The sequence below is a fragment of the Paroedura picta genome, chromosome 11 (genome assembly GCF_049243985.1).
Source record: "Paroedura picta isolate Pp20150507F chromosome 11, Ppicta_v3.0, whole genome shotgun sequence".
Classification (NCBI taxonomy): Eukaryota; Metazoa; Chordata; class Lepidosauria; order Squamata; family Gekkonidae; genus Paroedura; species Paroedura picta.
This window is the reverse complement of record NC_135379.1, coordinates 2,842,872-2,870,652: the sequence shown is the minus strand read 5'-3', so window position 1 is coordinate 2,870,652 and position 27,781 is coordinate 2,842,872. Positions and strand designations below refer to the sequence as shown.

Here is a 27,781-nt window from a genome sequence, read left to right as displayed (position 1 = left end):
TAAAAAACAGTTTTTAAAGGGAAAGGGGCTTTTCGGGAGCACGAACCCAACAGTTCATTGGCTGTTCTGTTTGATTGACAGCCAGGGGCGGGAAGAAGTGTGGAAAAACATTGCTTCCTTTGTTGTGATTCCAGCAAGACCGGAAACATGTGGGGAATGAATACAACGCTACTGGGACTTCAATATTCCACTAGAATTAAAGGTATGCGGAATGACAAAATTCCACCATTAAATATAGCGTTTCTGCATACTGAAAACATTCAGCAAAATTGGTCCTTGTGCGGAAAGCCCCAGAGTCTTTTAAAGGTGGGAATCTGATGAAATCTACCCCAGGACACGCTTAAGGGAAAGGAACTGACTCTGGCAGGAAGGAAGGCCCTCCTAGCCAAATGAGGATCCAACAGATAGAGGTAGGCTGGTAGAAGGTTATAGTTGGATGAAATGTCCCAGAATTGGGGGGAACAAATATTACATAGGACGGAAGATAGAGTTTGCATTTCGATATCCTCAAGCCTATGCGAAATTGCCCTGAAAATATCTTTTCCGCTCAGACCCATAAGCCACGCAATATCGAGCGTTTTTCAGTTTAAGTAAAATTCTATTGTACCAACTGGGAATGTACGGGTCGCACGATAGGTCACACAGCAGGCCACCTGGGTCGGCTGAGAAACGAATTCTCAGCCAATATTTGAAGGTCAACAGCCAAGCTTTCAATGCCAGGAGTTGCTGACCTACTTCACTAAGTTCGGTTCGATTTGCAACACTGTGGGGTACCTTGAAATTAGGTCGATAAATGACTGCTCTCCACAGAGAGATTGTGGTGGTTATAAGGCCCTGGATATCCCTGACCTAGATGGCCCAGGCAAGCTTGATACCAGATCCCAACAGATCACGGAAGCTAAACAGGCCAACCCAAGGAGATGGGTGGTCACTCCTCCAAGGCAGGGATCCTCAACCTGCGGTCCTCCAGATGTTCATGGACTACAATTCCCATGAGCCCCTGCCAGCGAATGCTGGCAGGGGGTCATGGGAATTGTAGTCCATGAACATCTGGAGGACCGCAGGTTGAGGATCCCTGCTCCAAGGAACACCAGGGGTCATGGCATGGAGGCAGGCAGTGGCAAACCACCTCCGAACATCCCCAGAATCTCCTGGCGACACTATGCATGTTATATGATGAAAACAACATGGTTAAGGACCTACTTATCTGATGATCACGTTTCACTATGCAGAACATCAACTTCTCTGATAAGATCTGACATTATATTCATCCCACTTTGCCAATCTAGCTGAGGTTGGGAACAGTCCTCTCTGTTGGCAGTTTAGATTTGCTAAGAGGAGCAAAGCACCAGGCTGCTTAAAAGAATATGAGTTGTATTAAGAAGGAGGGGGGGGGGAGAGAGAGAGAGAGAGAGAGAGTCCCGACTGTCTAACTGTTCTGTGTGTCCCTCTGCATGTTGTTTTGTTCTAGAGGCAAACAGGGAGGAAGTGTGCTCAAAGGAACAGGAAGTTTCCAAATGAGTGAATCAGGACCCTGGAGGAGATTATTCCAGAATATCAGGAAATTCCCAGTCTAACTATGCTAAATACACACCTCTCCCGATGCCCCCCTGCAAGGCATGCACACTGCATATTCCAACACTGTCTGAGCAGCCCTCCTTGGCTTCCTGAATGCAGAAGGAGTATTCTTTTTGGCTGGATCTTATCTCAGACTAGTCTGTCACATTTCCCACTTCTTTCTCTTTCGTAGCTTAAGCCAGGGGTAGTCAACCTACCTTAAGGCTTAAGGCACCTGCCTTCTGGAGACACACTTCATACGCCGGACCAAGTAACCATGATTTACAAAAACCTACGCTGGCATACCTTTCTTAGTTGCACCTGTGGTCCAGTAGTGACTCAAAGAGCAAGAAAAGTTCCAGCATCAAGGCTCCATTCATCAGATAGTTTCTCCAGAAGAGAGTTTAGACTCTCAACAGCTGAGCCTGCGCGGGAGAGCAGTATACAAATTAAATAATAATAATAATAATTATATACTCTGGAAAACCTGTTCCAGAAGGTGCTCCTGGACTGCAAACCAAACATCTGAATCATAGAATCATAAAGTTGGAAGGGGCCATGCAGGCCATCTAGTCCAACCCCTGCTCAACACAGGATCAGCCCATAGAATCACAGAATCAGAGTTGGAAGGGGCCATGCAGGCCATCTAGTCCAACCCCTGCTCAACACAGGATCAGCCCAGAGCATCCTAAAGCATCTGAAATGACACAAACTTTGTTCTTGATGTTGTTAGGTTCCGCCAAGCCATTTCCAACTTGCACTTATAAAGCTAAATTCCATCATCCTTATGCCCATCCGGCTTTTGATTGGCTCTCTGAATACTAAATCCTAAGGCCGTGCCTAAAGGGAGGGATGTAACTGGGGTAGTGATGGTTTTGAGATCGCTGCCCCAGAGAGGCAATATGTTTGCTTCTGGGTAAATTGCTCATAGGATCAAAGGCTGGGTGGAACCAGATGGCGATGCGAGGAATGAGCTTCCGCAGGTCAGCCCCACATAACTCATGACCCTTGGGGCTAGATTGAGTGCTAGAACAGGTAAACACATGGTTGCTATTGAAATCAGTCCTCACGAAACCACTTCTCCACCTGCTCTAAGTCGTAAAGTAGAAATGACCTCTCACCAGGGCAGTGAGCATGAGTCAACAATGTGACTCCGTGGCTAAAAAGGCAAATGGGATTTTGGGCTGTATCAGAAACGTAAGTTGATGTCTGTTGGACTTCCTCGCTGAAGCACAGCCCTGCCCATTGTGTGACACCAGTTCCGTTTTCCGATTAACAGGCCATTTTTCTAGATCAGGGGTAGTCAAACTGCGGCCCTCCAGATGTCCATGGACTACAATTGCCAGGAGCCCCCTGCCAGCATTCGCTGGCAGGGGGCTCCTGGGAATTGTAGTCCATGGACATCTGGAGGGCCGCAGTTTGACTACCCCTGTTCTAGATGGAGGAAATTCAGGTTGTTGTTTCCTGTCGTCACACTTGCCATGAGAAACACACAGTCAACGACACCAAAGGAAACGAAGCATCTGAACATCCACAGACTGCCTCTGTGCCAGTGGTTCTCCACTTGGGGGTTGGGACCCCTTTGGGTCCATGGACTCCAACTGATATATGATCATGAACCATGGATCTTCAAGCCATTGGCCAGTTTCGGTTTAATTTCTGTGAAAGGACACTGGCATCATTTTATGGTTGGGGGTCACCACGACAGGAGGAACTGTACTAAAGGGTTGCGGCATGAGGAAGGTGGGGAACCACTGCTCTGTGCTGAGACCAAACCCACTTTATCTTATTTATTTATTTATTTATTTTGTCTATTTTTATACCACCCTCTTGAACATGTTAGTTTGGTGTTCAACATTCAGCCCGTAAACATCAATAACATCATAAAACAGCAAAATACACAATATTCAATGAAACTGATACGTAAGTCCAGTTGGGTGGCAACTTCCAAAGAACCATTGAAAAAGGATGTTTCGGGATGTGGTCGCATAGGTCTGTATAAAACAGAATCAAGCACAATATCATAAAACAGCCTTCATTCCTCCGAGCAACCAGCCCTCGATGGGCAGGGTGTGATTTTTTGACTGTAACGGTCCAGCTACAGCAAAGAGTTTCAATTGAAATTATTATCTGCAAAATGTCCAGGAGTGCCGAGCTTACTAATAAAATAAGGAAGAATGACAGAATGTAGGGTTTTCCGGTGGTGGGAGGGGTCCTCTGTTCCAAATAGAAGAGTTGGTTCTTATATGCTGCTTTTCTCTACCCGAAGGAGTCTCAAAGCAGCTTACAGTCGCCTTCCCTTTCCCCTCCCTACAACAGACACCCTGTGGGGTGGGTGAGGCTGAGAGAGCCCTGATATTCCTGCTCGGTCAGAACAGCTTTATCAGTGCTGTAGCAAGCCCAAGATCACCCAGCTGGCTGCATGTGGGGGAGCGCAGAATCAAATCCAGATTAGAATTCTACACTCCTCACCACTACACCAAGCTGGGTCTCTGCCACTAATCAGATGGCCAGCAGGGGATACTTACACTGAAAAAGAGGAAGATCCATCCAACGTGCAGTCAAGTGTGTCATTTCCCAGTTGACTCAGTAGCGATGTCATAATCTGAAAGGATTTCGGGAAAAGAAAATCACAGCTACTTCAGGAGGCCAGATGTGAAATTAGGAAGCCCCACCCAGATCTGCCTGCTTATTGGATGCTTTATATGTTGACCTGTGGATTGTTTTCCCACATGGACTAAATCATTCCCTTCAAGAGCACCAGGGATGCATTTCTGGGAGTCCGTGCTCTGCGCTCTCCTGGCGACCTTCTTTTCTGTGCTGCTGGGAGGACTCTACCTGGCCGGCAGCTTCCGCAAGAGGAGGGCCAAGGAGCCGCCCTTGGACAAAGGGCTCATTCCATGGTTGGGGCACGGGATCAGCTTCAAAAAGAACCCCGTGGAGTTCTTGGAAAGGATGCAGAAGAAACACGGGGACATTTTCACCGTGTTAGTCGGAGGCAATTTCCTCAATTTCATTATGGACCCTCACACCTACGGGACGATCATCAAGGAATCCAAGGAAAAGCTGGATTTCGATACCTTCGCCTCCATGGTCGTTTATAATGCCTTTGGTTTCCACCCGAGCAAATCCCACCATAAGATTGTACAAGACGTGAGCAAGAAGTATCTCAGGAACAAGAGTCTTGCGGAGTTGAACCAGCGGATGATGGAGAACTTGCAGAGGGTGATGCTCAGGGACCTGGGCTCAGGCCGCGGAGAAAGACCCTGGCGGCAGGAGGGCGTCCTTCACTTCAGCTACAGATCCATGTTCCAAGCTGCCTTTCTGACCTTGTTTGGAACCGATCCCCAGAAAAATGGAGGTGGCACAGAAGCATCTAAGGACCACGGAGCCCCCCAATATGACAAGTGGTGTGAAGATTTCCAGAAATTTGACAGCTACTTTCCCCAAATGGTCATGGGCATGCTGGATCCAGTGGGCAAGGAGGAGACGGAGAGGTTGAGAAACTTCTTCTGGGATGTGCTGTCTGCATATAAGGAGAATGTCAGCAACTGGGTAGCGGAGATCATCCAACAGATGGATATGAATGAAAAGATGCGGGCAAAGTTAATGTTCGGATTGTTGTGGGCCTCACAATCCAACACTGGACCGGCTACCTTCTGGGTTTTCATGCATCTCCTGAAACACCCAGAAGCGATGAAGGCGGTGAAGGAAGAGGTGGACCGAGTCCTGAAGGAGACTAACCAGGCCATCACGGAGGGCGGCCCCTTGATCAGCATCTCCTTTGAAACAGTGAAGACCCCTCTGCTGGACAGCGCCGTGCAGGAGAGTCTCCGCCTGAACGTGAGCCCCTTCCTGTTCAGGAGCATCATGGAAGACCTGGAGCTCACCATGGCAGACGGGAGACAATACAGCCTCCGGAAGGGAGACCAGCTCATCCTCTTCCCCTTTGTGGGCCTCCAGATGGATCCGGAAATCTACCCGGACCCGAAGACTTTCAAGCACGATCGGTTTGTGAACCCAGATGGCACCAAAAAGGAATTTTATAAGAACGGGGAAAGGCTGAAGTATTACAGCATGCCTTGGGGGGCCGGACCGTCCATGTGCCCCGGACGGTTCTTTGCCATCAGCGAAATGAAGCTGTTTGTGATCTTGATGGTCACCTACTTTGAGATGGAACTGGTTAATAAGGAAGAGGAGGTACCCCCGGTGGATCCCGGCCGCTACGGGATCGGAACGACACACCCTTCCCGTGATATCCAGTTTAGGTACCGACTGAGAATCTAAGTTGTGTATTAGCTCTCAGTTTGGGATTCTGTTCAGTTCTAATGATGGAGTCGTGTTGAAGGAAAAGATTACAACCTTCTAATTGTTGATGCAGTTATTGAAAACCGACGTTTGGTCTGATCTCTCTTTCTGTAGAAAGAGATGCTGCTTGCGAATGTAACCTTTCACCTGCCGTAGAGCAGAGGAAACAGCCTGTGTGATGCTGTATTTCAGGCAAGGTTGTTAGACAAGTTGAAGAATTAGGTGGGAAGTAAGTACCATGTATTGTTCTCATCCTTCAGACCAGATTGCACATAGTGGGGGGGGGGGGGGGGAAATTGAACCACGTAAATATAACCTGGGAAACGCAATACAGTTAAAACGTGTCAATATTTGTGAATGAGTAATAAACTTGAAAATTATCTTACTGAAGAACTACACATTTTAATGGCAGCGGCACAAAATCCGGCAACCTGGATGGTTACCTGAGAGGGAGGCACGCTTCTGTGTGTGAACGAGAACTTGGGGGTACTTGTGGACTGTAAGCTCAATATGAGAAGGCAGGGTGATGTGGTGGTAAAGAAGGCCTTATTGGGGCCTTACTGGACCTCTGCCATTAGGTTGGAAGTGGACTATAGATAGTTCTAAATTGTTTAGGGTCATTGTAACTCAGTCTCCTTAGAGCCTCTTGTGGTGCAGAGTGGTAAGGCAGCAGACATGCAATCTGAAGCTGTCTGCCCATGAGGCTGGGAGTTCGATCCCAGCAGCCGGCTCAAGGTTGACTCAGCCTTCCATCCTTCCGAGGTCGGTAAAATGAGTACCCAGCTTGCTCTCGCTGGGGGGTAAACGGTCATGACTGGGGAAGGCACTGGCAAACCACCCCGTATTGAGTCTGCCATGAAAACGCTGGAGGGCGTCACCCCAAGGGTCAGACATGACTCGGTGCTTGCACGGGGGAGACCTTTACCTTTAACTCAGCCTCCCAGATATTGAGCTCGCGAGTAAAATGATCCTCCGTCAATGAATTCCCTTGTTCTTCTATCACATCGGTCGATTTGCAGACACAAAGATCACGGGCAAAGGCCAGAAGGGCATGTATGAACACGGAACTTGCTCTTTCACCGCCAGAGGGCAATATTTAACAACGTTTTTGGAATTCATCTGTGATCCTTGTTCGGAATGCTTGGAATGTATTGTTTTGTTACTGGGACAGCTCCTGCGTGTGCATAAGGAACGCTGCTGCTCAGGTCCTTACGAGGACCCCATGGAGGGCCGCCCTCCGACAGCAACATTAGCTACCAGTAGAGTTCCGGATCAGGTTCAAGGTGCTGAGACTAGGGGTAGTCAAACTGCGGCCCTCCAGGTGTCCATGGACTACAATTCCCATGAGCCCCTGCCAGCGAATGCTGGCAGGGGCTCATGGGAATTGTAGTCCATGGACATCTGGAGGGCCGCAGCTTGACTACCCCTGCTTTAAGGACTTATTTGGTGTTGTCCTTGTATACCTGAGGGACATGAGTGTAGATGTCCCTGCAGTGCTTCTAAAGCAGTACTACGTTGTATAAAAGAGGAGTATAAAAGACGTGTTTTTTGTATAAAGATAAGTCTGGTGGCCTCTGGAGGACTGACATGTTTTTATTCCACACTGTAAAATGCAGGCTGTGGATCCTCACTAGGAAGAGGTTTATATCTGCAATTATGAAAGAAAAAAAATTAGCAGGGACCGACTTCTGTGTAATTCACTTGGATTCCCAAGGAGAAAGGCAGACTAAACAGAAATAAAATAAAAATAATAGAGATGCAGTAAGTGAAATGGAATAACAGATTGAAATGAAATCGAAGAAACTGCAGAGACAAGAGCTGTAACCAGCAGCTTGTTCTATTTCACTAATCTGGTTAACGCCTGGAATGGCTGAGGAATCCTTGATTTTACATATGATAGCTCATGCCTACAATGATTAAGAAGATCATTGGTTGGTTGGTTTTTATACTCTGATTTTCTCTACCTTAAGGAGTCTCAAAGTGACTTACAGCCTCCTTTCTTTCCCACAACAGACACCTTGTGGGGCAGGTGGGGCTGAGGAAGCTTTGAGAGAACTGCGACTGGCCCAAGGTCACCCAGCCAGTTTCTTGCGGGGAGTGAGGAATCAAACCCAGTTCTCCAGATTAGATCTCACTGCTCTTGCTGTATCGTCCTGGCTCTCCCCACAACAGGCACATCGTGAAATAGGTGGGGCTGGGAGAGCTCTGAGAGATTTGTTTCCCAAGCTGACCCAGCTGGCTGTGTATGAAGGAGTGGGGAATCATGCCTGGCTACCCAGATTAGAGCCAGGTGCTCATAACAACCATGCCATATTGAGTTGTATAATGATTTACGAGATCATTGCTACAAAATCGTAGCCACCTTTATTCACCTGAAGTATCAACATGTAAAGCTGTTGTGTCTTGACATAGCTTCCAGCTAGATCTCTATATCCTGGAGGCAGTTTTTCCGTCTCTCTAAGCTTTCCCCGGAGAAATCAGAGCAGTTTATACCCCATCAAAATCGTAGTTTCGGCATCCTCGAGGGACTCAGACTGGTTCCTTTCAAGTGTTCCTTGAGTTTTGGAAACAGAAAGAAGTCCAAAGGGGGAAAGAGATCAGGGTTGCAGGGCGGGTGGCATAAGGTTTCCCATCCCAATGTAGTTCTCATCGGACAGCTCTTGCGAGCCTCAACGAATGAGGAAGCGTCTTGTGGGGAGGGGGGGGTCCTCAATGCCGCTTCTCTGGCCTTTTTCTCACTTACCACTTCTTCGTAATAATCCCCTGGGATTGATTGTCCTGTGTCCTATGAGACAATCATTTTGTTTGGACATTTTTAAGCAGAGGCTGGAGAGCCTTCTGATGGAGAGGCTGATTCTGTGAAGGCTCAAGGGGGTGGCAGGTGACAGTGGGTGAGCGATAGCGTTAGAATTATGGAATCATAGAGTTGGAAGGGACCTCCTGGGTCATCTAGTCCAGGGGTATAGAATCATAGAATCATAGAATCATAGAACCATAGAGTTGGAAGGGGCAAACGCTGGCAGGGGGTCATGGGAATTGTAGTCTATGAACATCTGGAGGACCACAGGTTGACTACCCCTGTACCCCCTGTGTAATGCAGCACACTCACAACCCGTTAGGGATTGGACTAGATGCAGGGGGGTTGGACTAGATGACCCAGGAGGTCCCTTCCAACTCTATGAGTCGATGATTCTAAATGTTTTGTTGGGAGGGGGGGACCCAGGCGTGCATGGGCAGGAACCCTAGCAGCAATCCCTTTGAATGTGCCCTTGGATAATTGGGCATGCACCTGCGGGAGTCTTTCTCTGAGTTGCTGGAGAGTCCTGGGTTCTAGCCAGAATGGCATCACGCAGCTGCGAGAGGGATTGTGTAAGCCAGCTTCTCGCCCTGCTATCGGGACGGTCAGCCGCAGATCTGCGTGAGCGCCTTCGTCTAATTATCACGTGAAAGGATCTCCCTTGCAGGCTCGGCTTTCGGGGAGATGCCACTCCTCGTGCTTCCCAGATGGCACAAGAGAAAGAATATCGCACACTGTCGCCTTCCATTTGCAACCTTAGAATGTGAGATAAAAGCCTCTGCTACTAACCAGGAACGTCTCCGGCTCTAATTTTGCCGCTGTTGTGAACTCGTGATGGAAAGAAGGTTTGGAAGACGTTTGGGAACAGGCAGGGGGCTTTCCAGCCCAAATCCCTCCTCATTCAGTCATAGAGTCATAGAATCATAGAGTTGGAAGGGACCTCCTGGGTCATCTAGTCCAACCCCCTGCTCAAGAGAGCCAGTTTGGTGTAGTGGTTAGGAGTGCAGACTTTTAATCTGGCATGCCAGGTTCGATTCTGTACTCCCCCACATGCAGCCAGCTGGGTGACCTTGGGCTCGCCACGGCACTGATAAAACTCTTCTGACCGAGCAGTGATATCAGGGCTCTCTCAGCCTCACCCACCCCACAGGGTGTCTGTTGTGGGGAGAGGAAAGGGAAGGCAAATGTAAGCCGCTTTGAGGCTCCTTCGGGTAGAGAAAAGCGGCATATAAGAACCAACTCTTCTTCTTCTTCTTCTTCTTCTTCTTCTTCTTCTTCTTCTTCTTCTTCTTCTTCTTCTTCTTCTTCTTCTTCTTCTTCTTCTTCTTCTTCTTCTTCTTCTTCTTCTTCTTCTTCTTCTTCTTCTTCTTCTTCTTCTTCTTCTTCTTCTTCTTCTTCTTCTTCTTCTTCTTCTTCTTCTTCTTCTTCTTCTTCTTCTTCTTCTTCTTCTTCTTCTTCTTCTTCTTCTTCTTCTTCACCCCCTCGGACCTTCACAGAATCAGCCTCTCCATCAGATGGCACTTCTGCCCCACCCCAGGCTCCTCCTCCCACTCTGGGGGCTGTCATTGGAGGCAGAGTCCACTGGGGCCAGAGCCCTTCGTTTTACATTCATTTTGCCACTTTTTGGCGCTGTAATGTATTTCAATGGAGCCCCTGCAAGGCAATTGCCATTCCTGGCTGCCATTACATTCAGTGCGTCTGCAAGTCTCTATATAGGATAAGGTTGCCAGAGCCCCCCTCCCCCATGATGGAGGAAGGGGTCTCCCACTGCCAGACCCCATCTCCCTGCCATTGATCACCTGGCTGGTGGAGTGGAACTTACCCTCCAAAAGACGGAAATGCAGGGACAAGTTAACATCACCGCCCACATGACCTGTAAGTGATGTCATCACACCTGGGTGGTCAGGGCAACACTGGTATTTCTGCAGAATCTCTATGGTAGAAGCCAAATTTATCATAGAGTTTTTGCCCAAATACCAGAAATGTTACCCCAACATCCTGGAGGGGATGAGGCCACTTCCCGGCCATGTGAGCAGTGATGTAGACATATCGTTTCACATCAGCTGGGCCTCCCTGCTGCTAAATTCCCCCTGATCCCTAGTTGGTTGCCAAGAGGGACCTGGCAACTCTCCCTCTCCCATTGTTCCCAGTGAGTAATTCTGGCCTTTGTTTTAGTACGTCCCGCTGCAACTTTAGTACGTGCTGCAACTGAGGCTCTGAAAGCAGCAGCAGAAACATCAAATTCTTCCTCGCAAGCATGTAGGAACAGTGAACTCTGAGGGACAAGCTGAGGAGGAGGGCAGCAGGAAAAGCTGGGGAGGAGGGGTAGGAGGGAGCTGATCCCACAGCTGATTCCTCCATGCTCCCCTCTCCTTCACAGAAGCTGCCATTGCAAGTGGGCCCACTGTTAGCTCTCAAGCCATCCCATGACACTGGGTGGGGTCACATGGAGCAGCAACCCAAGAAAGGGCCTTCATGGTCTTGAAACCAAAATTATCGAATTCTGACCCCAGGGAGATTCGAAGGTCCCCTTCATCCCAGCTGGTGAAAACCTCTGTGTTTTGTTTGGCTTTCCTTCCGCGATTCTTGTTAATCCTTCTTCTTTTTTCGTCTCCCCAAGAGGATAAACCGGGCGTTCTCAACCAGGGTTTCACGACACCCCTGGAAGGGTTTCACAGATTGAGTGGGAGTTAATTCTTTATTTATATACAAGTCCCTTGCTCCCAGGTAGAGAGTGATAGACCCCTGCTGAACGGGGGGAGGGGAGTGGGTTATATATTTTGATATCACCATCTTGATATTGTGTTTTAGCTATGTTTTAATGGGTTTTTACGGGATTTTATTGTATTCACGATATAAATATAAATATAAATATAAATATAAATATAAATATAAATATAAATATAAATATAAATATAAATATAAATATAAATATAAATATAAATATAAATATAAATATAAATATAAATATAAATATAAATATAAATATAAATATAAATATAAATATAAATATAAATATAAATATAAATATAAATATAAATATAAATATAAATCAGTGCCAGGATTTCTTGAAGCCTGAAGCACAGAGGTGGGCAAACTGTGGCCCTCCAGAAGTCTACAATTCCCATGAGCCCCTGCCAGCATTCGCCACAGTTTGCCCATCCCTGCTGAAGAATGTTTCAGGGGTTTCTCAACAGCAGAAAGGTTGAAAAGGGCTGGGCTAGACCTTGAGGGCATCCAAGCTGATGGGCAGTAGGTTCAGGATGGACAACAGGAAATACTACTTTACACAGAGAGTGATTGAAATGTGGAATTTGCTGCCGGAGGATGTCCTGATGGCTGCAGGAATAAACAACTTGAAAAGGGGATGAGGGAGATTCATGGAGGAGAGGCCTATCTAGGGCTCCTAGCCCTGGTGACTGAGGGGGAACCTTCACATTCAGAGGCAGCCTCTGAACCCCAGAGCCAAGAGGCAACATCAGGAGAACTGTGTTCTCTGTTAGCTGTCCAGGGGAACTGGTTGGCTACTGCAGGAGACAGGAAGCTGTCCTACATGGACCCCTGGTCAGAGCCTGCAGGGCTCTTCTGATGCTGGTATCCCGGGAAGGCCTTGGCCTCTATGCCCGGTGGCTGGCTCTCCAAAAGAACTGTGGGAGACAGCATGCCAGATTTGACAGGCTATTGGTCTGATCCATCAGGGATCCTCTATTGTTTTCATGCCTGTTTGCCTTAAAGGTAAAGGTATCCCCTGTGCAAGCACCGAGTCATGTCTGACCCTTGGGGTGATGCCCTCTAGCGTTTTCATGGCAGACTCAATACGGGGTGGTTTGCCAGTGCCTTCCCCAGTCATGACCGTTTACCCCCCAGCAGCAAGCTGGGTACTCATTTTACCGACCTCGGAAGGATGGAAGGCTGAGTCAACCTTGAGCCGGCTGCTGGGATCGAACTCCCAACCTCATGGGCAAAGCTTTCAGACGGCTGCCTTACCACTCTGCGCCACAAGAGGCTCTCTTTAAATTATTGTATAGATGTTTATTTTGAACTGATGTTGCATTGTTCACCTCGGAGACCCTAACTTGGATGAAAACGTGGTCTAAAAACGTTTTAAAGAAAATAAAACAACATCCCTCACAGGTTGTTGTGAGTATTATTTTTTATTTGATTTATATCCTGCCAATTCCGGTAGACAGGAAACGATATCATCAATTGGGAGGGGGAAAGTGAGGTATAAAGAAAGCCATAGTAGAGGAAGAGTTGGTTTTTATACCCTGCTTTTCACTGCCTGAAGGAGTCTCAAAGCGGCCTACAATCGCCTTCCCTTCCTCTCCCCACAACAGGCACCCTGGCAGGGAGGGGAGGCTGAGAGAGTTTTGACAGGACTGCTCTGTGAGAACAGCTCTAACAGGACTGTGACTAACCCAAGGTCACCCAGCTGTGTGTGGAGGAGAGGGGAATCAAACCCAGTTCTCCAGCAAAGAATCCACCGCTCTTAACCACGATGCCATGGTGTAAACAAAACATTTCTCTCTCCTCTTTTCTAGATCATCAAGAAACCCAAATAGAAGCTTTTAGGTCAGGGGTAGTCAAACTGCGGCCCTCCAGATGTCCATGGACTACAATTCCCATGAGCCCCTGCCAGCGAACGCGTTCGCTGGCAGGGGCTCATGGGAATTGTAGTCCATGGACATCTGGAGGGCCGCAGTTTGACTACCCCTGATTTAGGTGAACAGCCATCTTTCCATTGGAGTGAGCTAAGCTAAGATCAGCATTTGCAAAGAATCAAGCGCTGGAAGCTGAGGATCCATAAGCAGGCTACCCAGCGAAGGGAAGCAGGTTAATGGGCATTTCCACTGGGGATTGTCTGGCGGCAAACAGGACTCTCCCAGGAAACCTTGACATTTACATGATTAGCATCTCACTGACATTAAGAAGGATTTAAAGGATGTTGGACACAAAGGAAATGCCACATTCACACGTCAGTAGACAGATTTTCTGGCAAGGAGAGCTGGAGGGCGGGGAGAAAAGGGGGTTCCGGACATCAGACCACAAACGGACCATCCGTTTCTGGAAATTTGAGCCTGTGGAGGCAAAAACAGTCTTTGCTGTTTTGGTTTGGTTTTTGAACTGGATCTCAGGGATGCATGTGTGAAATATCTTCACCACTTAATTTGCTATCAGATCTAAACCTATTTTGCGGCTTCAACAACACACAACGCTTCCTTTTATAACTTGGCACCTGAAACTTCATTGATTGGCATATTCAGGGGATTTGAAACTCTAAATACCTTGTCACTGCAAACCAAAGAATTCCATCACAGGATCTAACCAACTGTGTATACTCAAACCCACAGACTCAGATCACACACTGACAGGAGAGATCTTTTTTTTCCAATTCGAGAAAAGCTCCAGATTTGCAGAAAAATCTGAAATCTTAAAAAACAAACAAACAAACAATCAAAGGAGCACCCGTAGCTTTAAGAATTGAATGCCCCCACAGTGTTGTCAGCCTTCAAGCCTTGGTTTCCATCAGTAAAAAGGCAGGGAGAGGGGGCAGGATGCTTTCTAGGTCTGTTTTGGCCCGTTGACTCATCAGAACCAGGCTTTGCAAGAACAACCAGGCAACGAGTCACCCGTGACTTGTAAATACCTCACAAAAGACAGGGTGGAGTATTAGGATCTGAGAGACCCAGGTTTGGAAAGGTCACTGTCAGGCAGTTTCCCATTCTCAGCCTGACCTACCTGACCAGGTTGTTGTGAGGAGAAAATGAGGGGGGGGGGAGAGAATGACATGAGCTGGTTTGGGGGCCCCATTGTGGAGAAAATGGAGAATAAATGAAGCAAACAAATAATAAATACAACTGAAGACACGGAATAGATGAAAAGCAGGTTGTTACTAGAGAGACGGAATCAGGGGGACATTGATGCTATGGTGGCTGCCAGGAGGAGGGAAAAGATGAAATATTTGGAGGAGGGGAACACAGGGGGAAGTGAGGTCCCATCCCCCCGCAGATTGCTGCAGGTTGCTCACCTGCAGGTGGGTCAGTCTGGCTGGCACTGCCCAGGTGGTCCCAGAGCAGCATAGCAGTTGGCATGGCCCATCTCTGCCAGTTTTTCCCAGAGAGAAGGTTGGAGTGAAAGCTGAAAGCAGAGCGACAAATAAAGGAAGAGGGGCTGTTGGGTGGGGCAGAGAGAAGGACGCAAGAAAGAGGCAGCAGCTATTTCAGGCAAGGGACAGAGGAAATAGTTGGGGAGGGGGAATGGAGAGGCCCCCAACAAGTACGTGCCACTCCACCCCCCCCCAATTTAGTACGAAAGAAAGAAAGAAAGAAAGAAAGAAAGAAAGAAAGAAAGAAAGAAAGAAAGAAAGAAAGAAAGAAAGAAAGAAAGAAAGAAAGAAAGAAAGAAAGAAAGAAAGAAAGAAAGAAAGAAAGAAAGAAAGGCCAGTGTTCAGCAGTTTCACTCATGACAAAAGAATGCTTCCCCGCGTGTTTCAATTTTGCCGACAGGAAAAGCACCACATCCTTAGACATTCTCAGGCCTTAAGCGAGCAACACCTTGTCCGAAAAAAGCATTTTGTTCGCTACAAAAGGAAAACAGAACATTGGGTAGGCGTTTCCTCTCTCCGCTTGCTCAGCGCTTCCTGAAATTTCCACCAGACGGACACCTGAAAACAAAACACAGCCCCCTCTTCCGCGATCGTGGCTAAATTCAGTTCAGTAAAATTTAACCACCCGAACAGAGGGTGCAAAACTGCTAGGAAGCCACTACTAAGAATGATTAATTGCAAAAAGAAGGGGAGGACCCCTTTGTACAGGAATAAAACAGAGTCAGAGAGTCAAGGTTCTTGCAGCATTATTAGTGACTTGGCATTTGACAAGGGAGACGTGCGGTGACAGGTTGGGTCTGTACTTCACAACGGTTTCAGAAGCAGCTGACCCTTTCATTGAGGACATTGGAAGCTGATGGAGAAGACAATGGATACAAACGCTACACATGGCAGTTAAATCTTTTCATGCTACCCCAGTTCTTCCTCTTGGCCAGCAGCAGAAGATCATGTCTGTTCTCCGGCGACTCGGGATATTTTTTTGCAACTGCAGGTCCTGAACATGCCCTGAACACGTCCTGCCCTCTTACCGATTTCTCCCTAGAATAAATAACTGTGTGCTAATACACCACTTGGCTACAAAATAAACGGCTCAGATTCTCAGTCGGTACCTAAACTGGATATCACGGGAAGGGTGTGTCGTTCCGATCCCGTAGCGGCCGGGATCCACCGGGGGCACCTCCTCTTCCTTATTAACCAGTTCCATCTCAAAGTAGGTGACCATCAAGATCACAAACAGCTTCATTTCGCTGACGGCAAAGAACCGTCCGGGGCACATGGACGGTCCGGCCCCCCAAGGCATGCTGTAATACTTCAGCCTTTCCCCGTTCTTATAAAATTCCTTTTTGGTGCCATCTGGGTTCACAAACCGATCGTGCTTGAAAGTCTTTGGGTCCGGGTAGATTTCCGGATCCATCTGGAGGCCCACAAAGGGGAAGAGGATGAGCTGGTCTCCCTTCCGGAGGCTGTATTCTCTCCCGTCCGCCATGGAGAGCTCCAGGTCTTCCATGATGCTCCTGAACAGGAAGGGGCTCACGTTCAGGCGGAGACTCTCCTGCACGGCGCTGTCCAGCAGAGGGGTCTTCACTGTTTCAAAGGAGATGCTGATCAAGGGGCCGCCCTCCGTGACGGCCTGGTTAGTCTCCTTCAGGACTCGGTCCACCTCTTCCTTCACTGCCTTCATCGCTTCCGGGTGTTTCAGGAGGTGCACGAAAACCCAGAAGGTCGCTGGTCCAGTGTTGGATTGTGAGGCCCAGAAGAGGAGAAAGAGGAACTGAGTCCGTAACTTCTCGGTCATCCCAGCCTCGGCCATCAGTTGGTCTTGCTCCGCCACCCAGTTGCTGGTTCCGTCCTTCTGCAGAACCTTTCTGACAGACAGCATGTCCCAGAAGAAGTTCCTCAACCTCTCCGTCTCCTCCTTGCCCACTGGATCCAGCATGCCCATGACCATTTGGGGCATGTAGCTGTCAAATTTCTGGAAATCTTCGCACCACTTGTCATATTGGGGGGCTCCGTGGTCCTTAGATGCTTCTGTGCCACCTCCATTTTTCTGGGGGTCGGTTCCAAACAAGGTCAGAAAGGCAGCTTGGAACATGGATCTGTAGCTGAAGTGAAGGACGCCCTCCTGCTGCCAGGGTCTTTCTCCGCGGCCTGAGCCCAGGTCCTTGAGCATCACCCTCTGCAAGTTCTCCATCATCCGCTGGTTCAACTCCGCAAGACTCTTGTTCCTGAGATACTTCTTGCTCACGTCTTGTACAATCTTATGGTGGGATTTGCTCGGGTGGAAACCAAAGACGTTATAAACGACCATGGAGGCGAAGGTATCGAAATCCAGCTTTTCCTTGGATTCCTTGATGACCGTCCCGTAGGTGTGAGGGTCCATAATGAAATTGAGGAAATTGCCCCCGACTAACACGGTGAAAATGTCCCCGTGTTTCTTCTGCATCCTTTCCAAGAACTCCACGGGGTTCTTCTTGAAGCTGATCCCGTGCCCCAGCCACGGAATGAGCCCTTTGTCCAAGGGCGGCTCCTTGGCCCTCCTCTTGCGGAAGCTGCCCGCCAGGTAGAGTCCTCCCAGCAGCACAGAAAAGGAGGTCGCCAGGAGAGCGCAGAGCACGGACTCCCAGAAATGCATCCCTGGTGCTCAGAGCGGAGAAGTTCAGCCAAAGGGAGAAAAGATCCACAGCTCGACTTATAAGGCGCCCAATCAGAGGGCAGATCAGGGTGGGACTGCCTAATTCAACGTCTGGCCTGCCAGAGGCAGCTGTGGTTTTCCCGTCTCTTGAGTCAATAGCATTCCAGTGTTTACCTGCACCTCCTACACAATTATCGTGTTCTCCTTTGTCCATCTTTATGGGTTGTAAATAAAGCAGGAGAGTCTTTGGAAGGAGCGTTCTCCCCGGGAGATTTCAGGTCCGGTTTACAGAAGATCTCCGTCAAATGCCTCTTGCTGCCAAGTCCTCAGTGTTTCCCGATGGCCGCATTCTCCTGTCAGAACCTGTCCTGGAAATATTTGCTCAATATTGAAGGGAGGAATCCTGGAGCCAGGGAGTCTTTTTCCAGAAGCTGGCTGAATAAATTCTCAGCACGCGCGATGTGGCGGTTAAGAGCAGTGAGCTCTAATCTGGAGAACTGGCATTGATTCCCCACTCCTTTGCCACATGCCGCCTGTTGGGTGACCTTGGGCCAGTCCCAGTTCTCTTAGAGCTGTTCTTGTAGAGCAGTTCTCATTGAGCTCTCTCAGCCCTACCTACCCCACAAGCTGTCTGCTGTGGAAAGAGGAAGTGAAAGGTGTTTGTAAGTGGCTTTGGGTCTCCTTCAGGCAATAATAATAATAATAATAATAATAATAATAATAATAACAACAACAACAACAACAACAACAACAACAACAACAACAACAACAATAACAATAATAATAAAAAAATTCAGCCTGTTCTTCCCCCAAGGCTCTGGGTTGCCAACAACAGACATAAAATATAAAAGCAGTAACAAAAATAATTGCTATGGTAAAACATTCTACAGTCAAATTAGTTCAAAACTGCCTATAATTGCCCGGTGGTACAGATCTTAAATATGGTGGAGGCTTGGCTGATGTTTCAGGTAGGGAAAAACATTTTAAAAGGAGGGGTGGCCTCTAATCTGGAGAACGGGGCTGGATTCCCCATTCCTCCACAGGCAGTTCTCACAGAGCAGTTTTGTCAGAGCTCTCTCAGCCTCACCTATTTCACAGAGTGTCGGTTGTTGAGAGAGGAAGGGAAAGTTGTTTGTCAGCCACTTTGAGACTTCTTCGAGGAGTGAAAAGCGGGGTATAACCCTCCCAGCTCTTCTTCTTTAACTGTGGCTCTCTGAACAACTAAAGGAGGGATGCCCCTGCCGAAGAACTAGCCCAGAACTGAGCCTTCCTCATTTCACGGCCTCTTAGGTGTCATTTTTAGGGATGTGCAGACCCTCTGAAATTTGATTTCTAGTTTTAAGGGGCATTCCCGAATAGCTGATAAAAGTATTGTTTTTACTTTGGACTCAAAACGGTCCTAAATTGGATCACAAATGTTGGGGGAGGGCAGGTTTGTGCATGCACTGTGGCCAGAATTGATTCTAGGGTACAGCGCGCATGGCATGTGCCCTGGGGACCACTGGATGGGGGCACCATTGAGCAGTTTCTGCTAAAGTTAGACAAGCTATCCTTGGATAGCGAAAAGAACAGGATTATCAAGCGAGGAAGAGAAGAACGGGGAGGGGAGGGGGGAAATGACATGACTGTTATCATATCCTAGGCCAATCTCCGTCAGCGAAAGCAAGGAAGGTTCAGTTATCGTTCTCACGCAGTGCCACAATCTGTTAATTAAAAGATTAGCGTGCTAGACGCGAGCTTACCCCAAAGCCGGAAGGCGTCTGGAATGTCACCCGGCGTGCCAGCATGACGTTAATCCGTCGGGGTCATCAGGGTCTGCTGTCTGCCCCAAATTCAGATACTTGGCAAGTTCTCATGGTGTCCCCAACTGAGTATAATTTGATTCAGTCAACACTGATTTCAATGCTCAAAGAAGTTGAGAGAAAATGACCCATGACAGCTGGTCAGTTTCTTTGTCCAAAGCGGCTTGATCTTTACCAGCTTATAGTGGAATTCACAGTTAGGTGAGGAGTTTTGAATGCTGGTTAGGGCTGACGGCCTCCAGGCGGGGCCTGAATGCGAAAGAATTACAACTGATCCCTAGGCCTATATGAGTGGTGGTTTCTATATGGAGAACCGGGGTTGATTCCCCACTCCTCCTCCACATGCAGCCTGCTGGGTGACCCTGGGGCAGTCGCAGTTCTCTCAGAGCTCTCTCAGCTGCACCTACCTCACAGGGTGTCTGTTGCAAGAAGAGGAAAGGAAGGCAATTGTCACCTGCTTTGAGACATGTGAGGGCTGATGGGTGACTTTGAGCCAATGCCAGTTCTCTTTGAATTCTCTCAGCTTGACCTAATTAGGCAGAGGAATGGGCTGCCTCAGGAGGTGGTGAGCTCCACCACAGAAGCAGTGGCTGGACAGATCCTTCTCCTGGATGCTTGAGGCTGATCTTGCACTGAGCAGGGGGTGGGACTAGATGGCCTGGATGGCCCCTTTCTATGAGTCTGGTTCAGCAGTGGAATGGGCTGCCTCAGGAGGTGGGGAGTTGCCCCACACTTGCAGTCTTTAAGCAGCAGCTGGACAGATCTTTCTCCTGGGTGCTTGAGGCTGATTCTGCTTTGAGCAGGGGGTGGGACTGGATGGCCTGTCTGGCCCCTTCCCACTCTAGGATTCCATGAGTCTATGATTCTAAGTACTATTAATCCTACTATTATTGCTATTATCATGACTATGGGGATGGAATAAGCATTAGGCCTTTTGCTGCCCACATTTCCTCGTGTTGAGTGGAACTCAAATCTTCATTTGAAAAAAGAAATCCGTCCAGGAAAGTCTGCCATCTCCCATGCACAGACACTCAACCCGATCTTCAGTAAGACAGAAATGGAAAAGGGCAAGCGTTGGTGACATGAAAATGAAATGTTTGAGATTTCTTAAAGGCAATGAACCTTCACTTTCCTAAATAAAACCATCATCCCCCCCCACCCCCTGCTGCACACCCTTGGATTTGAACCCATATCTTACGAGAATTATAGCCAATACCTCTTGCCAAGACAACACTGACCGCAGCTAGTGGAGTTTCACGGAAGACTTTCAAGGGAAGCCAGGATATCCTTACCCAAAGGAGGAGGACATTCCCAAAGGAGTGAATTGTTCTGCGGGATCGACAAAATGTATATTCTTGCATCCCTAAAGGCATTTGGGGAACCATTTAAAACAGGGCTGTCATGAAAGCATTCCTGGGCCATCCTTTTACTAATTCCAGGAAGAGAATCTGAATAAACTGCATACCACCCTGCATGCATTACCTTATTAATCCACAGGCATTAGCATGACAAAAAGAACAGTGAAAACAGGCCGAGGAACCATCTGAGATAAGGAAAGTGGTTTGCTCAGAAACCGGATTAGGTATTATTTACTTGATACTTGATTTGGACTCTACTTTCTCCTCACTGGGGACACCAAAATGACTTACGATAGTTTCCCTTCAACCATTTTGTTGACAGGGGAAGTCGGTTAAGTTAACAGATTGTGACCGGCCCCAAGAGCAACCAGGAAGCATCAAGAGCAGAGCTGGGGTTCAGATTTGCATCGTCCGGATCTTATTCTGAATTCAAACTACTACACCAGGGCTGGGGCATGGGTGTTTACTCCACACCTGGACATGGTTGATAGAAGTACTGAGAGGGTGAACAAGAAGGGGTTCTTTTAATGTCTTTCGTGTTTCTTGTTTTAATTTATCTTAACTCTGTGCCTGTAAAATAGATCTGTTTTATACTGCTGCCATCTTAGCATGGGTCAGGAGAAAGGGGGGCTGTGGCTCAGTGGTAGAACCTCTGCTTGGCATCCAGAAGGTCCCAGGTTCAATTCCCTGCTTCAGAGAGTGGGGGAGTCTCCTTTGCTGGAAATGCTTAGGAGGAGATTGGATGAATACCTGTCAGGAGGGTTGGATTTTTAGTCCCCAAGAAGGTTTTGGGGGGCTGGACTGGATGGCCCCTTGTGGTTTCTTCCAGCTCTGTTTGATTCTGATCGCCAGGTGAAAGGATCAGGTAGAAGATGATATGAAAGACCTTGGCCTGAGATCCTGGAGTGCCTCCAGCAGTCTGAGTAGACAATTCTGACTTGGATGGACCGAGGGTCTGATTCAGTAGAAGGCAGATTCATGTGTCCATATATTAAGAACATATTTAGGGGAGGAGCTCAGTGGAAGAGCCTCTTGCTTGGCATGCAGGAGGTCCCAGGTTCAATCCCTGGCATCTCCAACTGAAAGGAGCAGACAGGAGGCCACACAAAAGACCTCAGCTTGGGGTCCTGGAGAACAGCTGCCCGTCTGAGTAGACAATACTCACTTTGGTGGACCAAGGACCTGATTCAGTACAAGGTAGCTTCATGTGTTATATGTATAATTAAATGATCACCGAGGAGGTGGAACACTGAACCTTTCCTATGATCCCTAAACATCAATCAAAGGAAGGACGAGGATGCCAGCCATTCAGTCGGGTCCGACTTTTGGCAATCCAGTGGCTCAGCTGTCTCCACATCTTCTGATCTTGCATCACTTCTTTTAGTTGTATGATGCTCTGTCCTGTGTCCATTTTGATTGTGTCCAATGACTGCATTCTTTGTCAGTCTGTTTCCTTTGACCACTGACCAATCCTAGCCTGATTGCTCCCTCCATGGAGTTGGATCGCATAGTATGGCCAAAGTAAGTGAGCCAGAGTTTCGGGATTCTGCCTACAAACGATATGTCAGCGGTGTAGCATTTCCTTGTTTGTGACTTTTGCTGTCCGTGGAATCCACAGAATCCTCTTCCGGTACCAGAGTTCAGATGAATCAATTCTCCCCATGTCGGATTTAAAGGAAACCTAGGGCTAATTGATATGGGGAAATAGCTGGAAATGCCGGAACTCGGAAGCAGGATCCACGAAGCAGACGAGGCCACGTGTATGATGCAACCCTCAGTATCAGAATTCCAGTACTGATAATTATTAGTAATATTAATTGGTTGTGATGAACTGCGCTGATAAAAATGCACTTCGGGCTATGGAGGAACCTATAAATTCCAGAGGTTCATGAAATCTTGGAATGAGATCCAGGTCAGAAGATAGTAGACAATGTCACAAACGAAGAAAAAGAAGAAGAAGAAGGAGAAGGAGAAGGAGAAGGAGAAGGAGAAGGAGGAGAAGGAGAAGGAGAAGGAGAAGGAGAAGGAGAAGGAGAAGGAGAAGGAGAAGAGTTGGTTCTTAGATGCCACTTTTCTGTACCCGAAGGAGGCAAAGTGGCTTCTAATCGTCTTCCCTTCCACTCTTCTTCCACCACAGACACCCTGTGAGGGAGGGGAGGCTGAGAGAGCCCTGAGATTACTGCTTGGTCAGAACAGCTATATCAGTTCTGTGACTGGCCCAGGGTCACCCAGCTGGCTGCATGTGGGGAAGCGGGGAATCACACCTGGCTCGCCAGATTAGAAGTCCGCACTCCTAGCCACTACACCAAGCAGAAAGTAGCTTCTGAGCTGGGATTGGATGGCCCAAGTTGGCTGGATCTCCTCAGATCTCAGAAGCTGAGCATGGTTGACCTTGGGCTAGGACTTGAATGGGAGACCACCAAGAAAGTCCAAGGTGGGAGGGAGGGAGACAATGGCAAATCACCTCCATTGGACTCTTGCCTTGGAAGCCCCAAGGGGTCGATATAGGTTCACTGACTTGATGGTAGTTTCTACCTCCACTTTCTAGCACAACTTGCTACAAACAAACAGTTGAAAAGATAAAAACGGAGTAGAAAGGGGAATGCAGGGAAAGAAACAATTATGTGTTGAATTCTGTTTGTTGCAACGGCTATTGGGATGTCGGTCTTCTGGACAGTGTTTATATTGTTCACATGTTTTATCTTTCTCAGCTTTGTATTTTGTGCTGGTCTGTAACAAATGAGTCAAACTGACATTTAATAGATTTATTAATAGTACATCAACACACTCGCAGTTGTTGGACTATGCAGGGTTTGTGGAGCTTTTCTCATGGAGGAATCTCTCTCAGGGCTCTCTCAGCCTCCCCTCCCTCACAGGGTGTCTGTTGTGGGGAGAGGAAAGGGAAGGCAATTGGAAGCCACTTTGAAACGCCTTTGGGTAGAGAAAAGCGGCATATAAAAACCAACTCTTCTTCTTCTTCAGGAATCTCGGGGCTCTCTCAGCCTCACCCACCTCACAGGATGTCTGTTGTGGGGAGAGGAAAGGGAAGGCGAATGGAAGCCGCTTTGAGACTCCTTCAGGTAGAAAAAAGCAGCATAAAAGCAGAAAAAACAACTCTTCTTTTTCTTAATGCCAAGGCTCTCTCAGCCTCACCTTCCTCACAGGGTCTGTTGTGGGGAGAGGAAAGGGAAGGCGATTGGAAGCCACTTTGAGACTCCTTCAAATAGAGAAAAGCGGCATCTAAGAACCAACTCTTCTTCTTCTTCAGTAATCTCAGAGCTCTCTCAGCCTCCCCTCCCTCAAGGGTGTCTGTTGTGGGGAGAGGAAAGGGAAGGCGACTGGAAGCCACTTTGAGCCTCCTTCGGGTAGAGAAAAGCAGCATACAAGAACCAACTCTTCTTCTTAATATCAGTGCTCTCTGAGCCTTGCCTCCCTCACAGGGTATGCACATTGAAATTGGAATAAACATTTTCAAACACCGTGTGCGCGGGGAATTAAAAGGTAGCTCTGCCCGATGTGCTGGTGGGCATCCACAGGACGGATCCGTGGATGCCGGCACAACCACCTTGGCCCTTAGAAGAAGCCTGAAGCCCACAGTAAGACATCTCTCCAGTTCTCCAGGGAAAAGTGGTTTGCTTATCATCGCATGATACGTCTTTCGTTGATTTAATTGGTGCGCCCACATTCTTCTCTTAAGAGTTGTTGCCGGGCATAAGAGTGCAGGGTATGATTCAAACCGTGTTGGGAAAGCTGGGGGTGGGTGTTTGCCAGTGCTATTACTAAAAATTCCTACCTTAGTCCAGCCTACAAAGTACTTCCTTCAACCAAGGGATTATCTCTGGATTCCAGGAAGATATGGGTGGTCACCGGGTGTCGAGGCAAAAGCGTGCCATCTTGGCATTCGGAAAACGGAACGTTCTTGGCACAGATCTGTGAGGATTAATCCAAAAGGACTGTTACAAAATCAAGCCAACCTTTGTCGAATGAAAATATCAAAACACGAAGCTACTGTTTCTTGACCTAACCTCCGCCTAGGTCTCTATGCTTATGAAGGTGGCATTTCCATCTCTCTAGCCCTTTCCTGGAGAATTTGGTGCTCTTCGATTTGCACCTCATCAATTCAGCCGTTTTGGCATCCTCGAGAAACCCAAATCATGTTCCCTTGGCATTTTCATTGAGTTTTAGAAACAAAAAGAAATCTGAAAGGGCAAGATCAGGGCTGAAGGACAGACGGGTTAAAGTTTCCCAACGAAATTCTCATAGAACAACATTTGCTACCCTCAAAGAATGGACAGGTGCATTGTCATGATTTATAGAAACTTTGTAGCTTTCCTGGTCTATTTCTCATAAATTCAGATTTCATTTTTTTGTCAAGAGAACCAAATGGGACTAAGACGAGTGTATTGTTGAGAGAACTTGTCTGCAGACATCCACGGATCACAGAACCATGTTTAAACATGCTCTGTTTGGAATAAGCCCATGCACGTCTGAACTAGGACCCCAGGAGCAATACTTTGTGACTTACCCTCACACGTAGATTCTTCTAAAGATCAGGATTTTCCGTAATGAGAGGGGAAGGGGAATAAGACTGCCTAGATCTTGCGAATCTCGCCACTGGAGGACCTTCTGTCACAAAGCCCTTGTTTTTTGTTGAGAAACCCATTGAGAAACCCGCACGACTGTGCAGAGCAGGGGTACTCAACCTGTGGTCCTCCAGATGTTCATGGACTACAATTCCCATGAGCCCCTGCCAGCAAATGCTGGCAGGGGCTCATGGGAATTGTAGTCCATGAACATCTGGAGGACCACAGGTGGACTACCCCTGGTGCAGAGTATGGTGGCATAGCTGTGACCACGCCCACCCAGGGCCCCGCCCTTCCCACCCCCTCCAGTCCCATCACTGGCCATTTTAGGAGGAGTCAACATGACCATCTATGAACATATCACCTGATAAACGTTTAACACATTTAAAGTATTTATACAAAATTCACTCCTGCCCATTTAAGAAACCTTTCCAGAGCCATCAAGAAATCCCAGGGTTGCAGGAAGCCCTGGTTGAGAAAGCCAGGTCTGATTCCTTCATTTCAGGAAGGGCCCAATTTTTATTACTCTGCCCATTTGTGAGTGCTGATCCCATTCTGGAAGTCTGTTATGGGGACATTTTTTGGGTTCAGGGACATCATCAACTGAACATTATGCCCTTAAAAAAACATTTTTAGTGCAACTCTACTGGTCTCTTATTCAAGTATTGACTGTGACCAAATCTACTTAGCTTTGGGGCTCTGACAAACCTGGGCCATGCAGACTCTGAACACTGCTGCAAACGTCTCATGACAAACAAATCTGCAATTTCATTTCTTTATAAATAAATGCCTCTCCCACCTTTCTGCCCAACCAGGACTGACGAGATGGCCAATGATTAAGACAAGTTGCAATTAAACAAATTGCTACACAGCATAAAACCGATTGGAATTAAAAGCAAAACGCACATGTTAAAATTAAAATACGTATGCTAAAAGTAAAAGTAAAATACACAAAGCCACCAATTAAAACACAGGACATGGAACAGAGGCCAGCAAGGGAATGTCAGGCAAAATGAAAACATCTGGACCGGCTATTGGAGCCAGTGGTGGGAAGGGCAGGCAAGTATCCCGGGGGGGGAAGGAGTTCTGTAATTCTGGAGCCATCATGACCATGAGCTGCCAGGTGGTGGGGACAGGGCCTTAGATCCCCACAGAGGTAAGATAGGTTCATTTGGGAATAAGATGTCGTCAGGCACCCTAGAATCATAGAGCTGGAAGGATCCCAAGCCATCTAGTCCAGCCCCCTGCTCAGGGCAGGATCAGCCTGAAGCATCCAGGAGAAGGATCTGTCCAGCCGCTGCTTGAAGACGGCCAGTGAGGGGGAGCTCCCCACCTCCTCAGGCAGCCCCTTCCACTGCTGAACTAGACTCTGCTGTATCAGACCAACACGGCTGCTCACCTGAAATCTATTGTGCAGCTTAGTCTGCAAAGGTTACTACAGGTCAACGCAAACAGGATTGCAGCGAGAAGTCATATGTATTGCATGGCTTCATCCCTCCTATTAAACATCCTTTATCTGCATTATCTGTGGCTTCCGTCTTCTGAACCTTTAATTCAGCAAACACGTGCTTTAGTGCTGTGAATGCCATTCATGACTGTCATGACGCATGGCCCCATGAAAGGGGAGAAGTTCTCACGGCAGAGCTAAGGGGTTAATTTCCTCTGAAAAGACAGCGCCCGGAGCATAGAGTGTGGTGTTGTGGTTAAAAGTGTTGGATTCCAATCTGGAGGATCAGGCCTGATTCCCACTCCTCCTCCATGTGCCGCCAGCTGACTGAACTTGGGCTAGTCTTAGGGTTGTCCTTGCAGAGCTGTTCTGTCAGAGCTCTCTTAGCCCCACCTCTCTCCCAGGGAGTGAGTTGTGGGGAGAGGAAGGGAAGGCAACTGGAAATCACTCTGAGACTCCTTTGGGTAGTGAAAAGTGGGCAAGAAAAAACAACTCTTCTTCTGTGTGATATCTGGGTTATTGTAGACCTGATTCCCACATGGGCTTCACTGTGCAGATAAAAACACCCACACGAGGGGGCCACCCAGTGAAAGGTACATGTCTCTGCAAACTTGGGGGGGGGGATGGGACTCCAGGTTTGCAGAATATTCTTAAAACAAAGCAGCAGCTGCAGCAATGCCAGCCCCTCTACCATCCTAGTGGCTCTTTTCCGAACCCGTTCCAACTTGTCAAGATCCTTCTTGATCTGTGGCAACCCAACCTGGACATAATTCAGGAAAAGAAGGAAGTGGGGAGAAGCAGCAGGGGTCTGCAAAGGGGAAAGAGGGAGACCCGGGAGATAAACCAGTGATGGGAGAATGTGGAGACAGTAGGTAGGAGGTTGAGAAGGAACCTATGGTCCCTCCATGGATCAATCCATATGTCGGTTTTTGCTGTCTAAAAGCTGCAGCGGAATAACCAGTCACAATATCCCTTCCCCCACAACTGAGCTCGGCCAACACCAGTAAGACTCAGATTTCCCCAGGGCCTGTGCTTGCCAGTTGACCCGGAGAACTTGTTGGCTTGGAAGGATGGACGCTGTGGCATTATACCCTGCTGAGGTCCCTTCTGGAACTCCGCCTCCAAATCTCCAGGAAGTTCTCATCTTAACAGCCCTAACCCCGATCCAAGAATCAGATAACGGAGAAAAAC

At 47.9% G+C, this 27,781-nt stretch overlaps 2 protein-coding genes and 1 long non-coding RNA gene across 8 annotated transcripts in view; 1 reads left to right on the top strand and 2 right to left on the bottom strand.

The window, feature by feature from the left end:
* Window positions 1–1,883: 1,883 nt before the first annotated feature.
* The window catches only part of LOC143820532 (uncharacterized), a 35,913-nt gene continuing 10,015 nt past the window's right edge, over window positions 1,884–27,781 (bottom strand). For 2 of the 6 annotated variants that reach the window (XR_013225397.1, XR_013225392.1), the window contains 2 exons: window positions 24,354–24,490; window positions 13,396–14,800 (listed from right to left, as the gene is read on the bottom strand). This is a non-coding gene — a long non-coding RNA (uncharacterized LOC143820532). Of the gene's footprint in view, window positions 1,983–7,438; window positions 7,514–7,961; window positions 8,420–13,395; window positions 14,801–24,353; window positions 24,491–27,781 lie in introns of those variants that run through there. The other 4 variants (XR_013225393.1, XR_013225394.1, XR_013225396.1 and 1 more) reach the window with 4 other exon arrangements.
* Window positions 4,324–5,844, top strand: LOC143820564 (7-alpha-hydroxycholest-4-en-3-one 12-alpha-hydroxylase-like). Its single transcript, XM_077303542.1, has one exon. The coding sequence runs from the start codon at window positions 4,324–4,326 to the stop codon at window positions 5,842–5,844; it is 1,521 nt and encodes a 506-aa protein (XP_077159657.1).
* LOC143820322 (7-alpha-hydroxycholest-4-en-3-one 12-alpha-hydroxylase-like) lies at window positions 15,368–19,191 on the bottom strand. The gene is made up of 2 exons (XM_077302963.1): window positions 19,143–19,191; window positions 15,368–18,034 (listed from the first exon to the last, which is right to left on the bottom strand). The coding sequence occupies exon 2, from the start codon at window positions 17,398–17,400 to the stop codon at window positions 15,859–15,861; it is 1,542 nt and encodes a 513-aa protein (XP_077159078.1). The 5' UTR covers window positions 17,401–18,034; window positions 19,143–19,191; the 3' UTR covers window positions 15,368–15,858.

Bases quoted from the DNA above. Each gene is read 5' to 3' on its own strand.
- LOC143820564 (XM_077303542.1), top strand. From the start codon at position 4,324: ATGCATTTCTGGGAGTCCGTGCTCTGCGCTCTCCTGGCGACCTTCTTT.
- LOC143820322 (XM_077302963.1), bottom strand. From the start codon at position 17,400: ATGCATTTCTGGGAGTCCGTGCTCTGCGCTCTCCTGGCGACCTCCTTT.